The following is a 5,543-nucleotide window of genomic DNA, read 5'->3' on the forward strand; positions in this document are numbered from 1 at the left end:
CACGTCGCTTAGCAGATGCTTTTAACCAAAGCCAGTTTCAAGTGAGGAATGTATGAAGAAGGTGGTTCATTGTAAAGAAAACTTAAGATGTGCTATTAAAGAGCTTCTGACGTTGTTAGGGAAATACGAGCAGTGTTTGTATTTGTTGGTTTCATTTCTCGATAAGTTGCCGCCCACTGAACTATTTAAGCAAGCGCTGCTGCAGGTCTAACATTTGCTGCAGTTCTGTGTAACATCTATAAACAACATTTGTGTAACATCTATCCGAATTCATTCCAAGTTTCTTCACCAAAACTCGACGGAAGATGGGTTTACGTAAGCATATTTGAATATAAATTTAGAGTCTTTAATGTCAGCAAAAAATTGACAAGTACTTTATTATTTTTTTCTGACCCCAAGTTACCGCCGCCGTAGCTGCTGCAGGAGCAGGTAAATATCAAATATTGAAGTCATTCAGATTTGACGTGTTTTATACTTCTTATCAAGAATAAACAAAATGTTGTGGTGTCATAGGCTATTTTTAGACCCAGAACATGTTATGATGTACTAACATTTAAATGATTAGTTGTTGTACATGTTTTTACTTTATTTAAACACCAGCATGTAATATTGCATTAAGCTATACCTATTCTACATCATCTAGAAATATTCTTTACTTATTACAGTTGCTCTTAATAAGCAGAAAAAAAGAGTTATGCAATACAACGTGAGCACAAAAGAATTACACATAGCAATTATTTATTAGTAATCCGTGTTTAATAGGTGACAATGATATACCAGAGTTTTGGAATAAATGTTTAGTTTCCTCAAACCAAGATTATTTATTGTTTTGCATTTTTAATAAAAATAAAAAACTAGTCCGATGAATTCAGACAAATGTATTCATATTAAAGATCATGCTGTACTGATCATAGCAAAAGCAGAAAATATAGAACAAGGTTTATTACAAAAATATATTTTGTAGATACTGTAATAACCTAAATAGCCATAGATCAGAATTTTCAACACATAAGTGCGTATGAACTCCTTAAAGTAGTTTTTGCTAATTGCTCTTTTTTTTTGTGAAAGTTGTAAGTTTCGTTTTGTTTTTCATAGTGCTGGGTAAAATTTAATCGCAAAAAATTGTATCCAAAATAAAAGTTAGATACAGTACCAGCCAAAAGTTTGGGGTCAGTAGGATTTCTAAATGTTTTAAAATAAGCTTCTCCTGCACATTGTATGAAGGCTGTATGAAGTAAGAATTGTAAAATTGTGAAATGTTATTGCACTGTAAAATAACTGTTCAAAAGTAGTTTAGAATTTAATTTAATAATTTATTCCAATTATTTTAAAGATCAATCTTCAGAGTCACACGATCCTTCAGAAATCACTCTAATATTAATTGTTGTTGTTATTATTATTATTATTAATGGTAATAGTAATATAAGAAATAATGACTGGAGTAATAATTTCATTTGAAACTACACACAGTAAAAAAAGCAGTTGTTAAAAATATTAATAAATATTTAACAATTTAACCATTTTTTTTACATGTATTAAATGCTGCCTCAATGAACAGAATCATTTTCTTGGGGGGAAAAAAAAACATGAAAAAAATAATAAAACTGACCCCAAACTTTTGACAGGTAGTGTATGTATTCACACATGCATGCATATATTTGAGAAATGTTTAATTATATTTACATATAAAATAATGGGTATATGATTAAATTTAAATTCTGTAGCCAGAATTTGTTTATTTTTTTCCCCAACGGAGAGATTTTTTTCAACACATTTCTAAACATAATAGTTTTAATAACTCATTTCTAATAACTGATTTATTTTATTTTTGCCATGATGACAGTAAATAATATTTGACTAGATATTTTTCAAGACACTTCTATACAGCTTAAAGTGACATTTAAAGGCTTAACTAGGTTAATTAGGTTAACTAGGCAGGTTAGGGTAATTAGGCAAGTTATTGTATAACGATGGTTTGCTCTGTAGACTGTCAAAAAAATCTATATAGCTTAAAGGAGCTGATAATATTGACCGTAAAATGATGTTTAAAAAATTTAAAACTGCTTTTATTCTAGTCGAAATAAAACAAATAAGACTTTCTCCAGAAGAAAAAATATTATCAGACATACTGTGAAAATTTCCTTGCTCTGTTCAACATCATTTGGGAAATATTTAAAAAAAGAAAAATAAATACAAAGGGGGCTAGTAATTCTGACTTCAACTGTATATGTGTGACAAAATATATAACACATAGACATGCATTATGTCAAAACAAACCTTTATTTTGGATGCGTTTCATCATGATTAATCTTTGTCCAGCATTAGTTTTTCATTTATTGAAGGTTTTTAATATTCTTTTTCAGTTTACAACAAAAAAAAAATGTCTTTTGACCAATAGTTTTAGTCTTAGTTTTTAATTTTGTTAACTAAATTACCATTCTCGCCAACAGCCGGAGCAGTTGCTGCAGCTCCTGTAGTTCTAACAGCTGTAGGTTTCACTGGAGCTGGAATTGCTGCAGGTTCGATTGCCTCCTCAATGATGTCAGCTGCTGCTGTAGCAAACGGAGGAGGAGTTGCGGCTGGATCAGTGGTAGCAGGTCTTCAAGCAGCAGGTGAGCCTTAATACACATCACATAAAAGCCATGTATCTGTATTGAATCACTGTGCTAAAGGAGTAATTTGCATATGTGTGTGTACTGTTTTGGTGGTTTACAAGGACAGTTAGAGAACCCTGAGCTCGGAGATAATTGAGCCCAGGGCAATCCTGCCTGGTCAATTAGCATGTAAGGGAGTCCGAGATCAGGTAGGCCTCGAGAGCTCCCCATGGTAAAAGGAGGAGATGGGGGGGGGATAAGGCAGTAGGGTGAAATCGGTCTATTTATTGTAGGCTTGGATCAATCTGATTGGCTTATTGCTGATTACGGATGAGAGTCCAGCCGTGATCAATCATATCATGTGCTCCTCTCGAAATTAGTTTGTAAAACTTCACTTATGACTACATCTGTGTTGTTGTAATTCAAAAACGCTTAAAAATCATACTTAACTGAGTCTTTTTACATTTAAAATTTGCCACAAATTTCCTATGAGGGTTGAGTTTAGGTGTAGGGGTGAGGTTGGCCATATAATATACATTTTTAATGATATAAAATGCATTACATCAATGGAGAGTCCTCATAAATTAAAACTTTAATGTGTGTGTGATTGTGAATAAAGTGACTTCTGCAGTAGTTAAATCCCAGCTCAATTTTCTCTTCTTCTTATAGATGTGACTGACAGATTTTTGTTTGTTTGTTTATCAGGTGCTGCTGGAATCCCTGCCGCAGCTCAGGCTGTTATTGGTGGCATAGGGGCTGTGGCTAGCACTTTTGGGTGGTTTGCTCTTATTTAGATTGTTCTTCAGTAGCTGCAGGTAACGCCACACAGTAATTATGAGTATTGAATAGTTTTGATGTAACAGTTTTTGTAACTATAAAATTGATAAGCCATAACTACAGCATCTGAAAAACTGAAAATAAGTCTTGTTATAATTTGCCATTAGGTGCTGCAGCAGGCGAAGCCAGAACTGTGGGAGCCGCTGTGAGATACAGTTCATACTGCGTGACAAGCACTTCACAATATGATATATTACTACTTATTTAATCAAACATAGCATTTAACTAACCCACAGCCATAAATGTAGACATGTACTAACTCCTTCAAAATATTCTAATAATTGTATAATTAATGCACCTTTCACTTTAAACTTGTACTACAAATATTATTTGCTCTTGTTATAAGTTGTGTGATATAACAAAACAATATCTTCTTTTAAGCAAGATCAGATTCAATTCCTTTCTTAAGATGAGAGTTTTGTTTTTTTGTCTTGGGAAATGTTCTGGAACTGTTTAAAAATAAATAAATTGATTCATTTTTTAAAGGTTCTTATCTTTCTAGTCTTGTTTATTAGTCTTGCTTTAAATATTGCTTACACTCTACTTTGCATGTATTTAAATAAGCAATCATGTACAAAGTATCACTTACTTTGCCTAAATTTGCACATTTACATGAACACCTTTAATTTATTGTTTATTTATTTATTGTTATTGTAAATCTATTTGCTGCATCAAATTACTGAGACAAACAATTTCACTACATATACAGCAGACTTCTGTTGACTCTGACAAACTGCATAGCTGTGTTATATTGTTTGAAATTGGAACTTTGAAACAAAAAAAATAAGTAAATGCAGTTTCATTTTCCTGAAAAGGACACTCAAAGAGGACTTTCAAAGCAAACTCTAACAACAGCAGCAGCAAGAGCTTGATAGTTGACTTAAGATCATGGATCCATGTGTCGCCTTTAGATTACAGCAAATACATGCAAAAAAATAAAGAAAATTAAATTAACTGCATTAGAAATCCATGATGACAGTCTGTGTCTTGTGTTTTCTATATAATTCTAGACACATCAAGGTTTGACTTGCAGAGAATGTCATGAAATTTCATACCTTGAATTTATTTTTATAACGAAAGAGCGGTCTTTTGGGGGTCTTGAATTATTAATGTTGTAAATCTGCAATATTCTTGAAATCACAGTCTGATTTGGAATGACCAAATTCTCTCACTGTGGCTGAATCTTCCTGTCAAAGGGTTTCAGTTACTTTAAAATGGCTCACCATCTTGCAAAGTCAGTGGAAACAGAAAGGTTAAGCTACTAGTTCAGGTTTTGAAATAAACCTGCTCCTTTACTCCTGTCTGGATAACTTCAAATCAGATTAAGCAGTGACCTCAGCATTTAGGAAACTAGTTAGTTTGCTTTTTAATATCGATCTCCATCATTTCACCTTTACACGTGTCGTTGTATTTTGCATGTAGACTATAACAAAAAGGTTTCATGTTATTTATTAGTTTCTGTTGATGCAGAAGGACCTTCACATGGCCCTACATACACCACCTTATACACACAATAAGAACACAAGAACACAAAACAAGTCAAAAAAGAAGTGTATATAATAAGGCTGGAACGTATATAATCAGACACACTGTAAAATGCATTATGTTCAGAGATGTAATGTTATAAGATATAAGAATAACTCATCATCAAAAACTCATAACAGGTTGTTCAACATATTCATCATATTTAGGTTATTAACCAGCATTTATTTCCTCAAGCATCACAGCCTTTCAATGGAAAATTGTAAACTTTTTAAACATAACATTTTGCCCTTTAGCTGTCCCATTCAATTTTCAAATCAAATCCAATCACAGTCAGACAGCTTAAGTGCAGGCTTCAGACAGCGCAGAATGTTCCTATCTTAAGATGAGAGTTTTATTTCGTGTCTTGGGAAATGTTCTGAAACTGTTTAAAAATAAATGAATAAATAAATAGATTCAGTTTCTGGGCAAACAAAAGTTCAAATCTTTGTTTTATTAAAAATAGAAAGAAGATTTAGACAACAACAGACTGTTGAGCAGCTGAAGTCTTGTATATTAGTCTTGCTTTAAATAATACTTATCTTCTACTTTGTATGTATTTAAATAAGCAAACATATACAAATTTAAGTA

At 32.3% G+C, this 5,543-nt stretch overlaps 1 protein-coding gene across 1 annotated transcript; it reads left to right on the forward strand.

Moving 5' to 3' along the window:
* The first annotated feature begins 203 nt into the window (after positions 1-203).
* LOC130220414 (interferon alpha-inducible protein 27-like protein 2A) lies at positions 204-3,920 on the forward strand. Its single transcript, XM_056452707.1, has 5 exons — positions 204-315; positions 400-429; positions 2,451-2,612; positions 3,300-3,409; positions 3,539-3,920. Exons 1-4 carry the CDS (start codon positions 306-308, stop codon positions 3,386-3,388), a joined length of 291 nt encoding a protein of 96 aa, XP_056308682.1. The 5' UTR covers positions 204-305; the 3' UTR covers positions 3,389-3,409; positions 3,539-3,920.
* Positions 3,921-5,543: the final 1,623 nt, after the last annotated feature.

The sequence above is a fragment of the Danio aesculapii genome, unplaced genomic scaffold (genome assembly GCF_903798145.1).
Source record: "Danio aesculapii unplaced genomic scaffold, fDanAes4.1, whole genome shotgun sequence".
NCBI classification, from domain to species: domain Eukaryota; kingdom Metazoa; phylum Chordata; class Actinopteri; order Cypriniformes; family Danionidae; genus Danio; species Danio aesculapii.

What these genes read in the sequence shown, in the direction of transcription:
- LOC130220414 (XM_056452707.1), top strand. An exon ending in CGTAGCTGCTGCAGGAGCAG is followed by an intron (nt 430 to 2,450) that starts GTAAATATCAAA and finishes TCTCGCCAACAG; the next exon opens with CCGGAGCAGTTGCTGCAGCT. An exon ending in AGCAGGTCTTCAAGCAGCAG is followed by an intron (nt 2,613 to 3,299) that starts GTGAGCCTTAAT and finishes TTTGTTTATCAG; the next exon opens with GTGCTGCTGGAATCCCTGCC.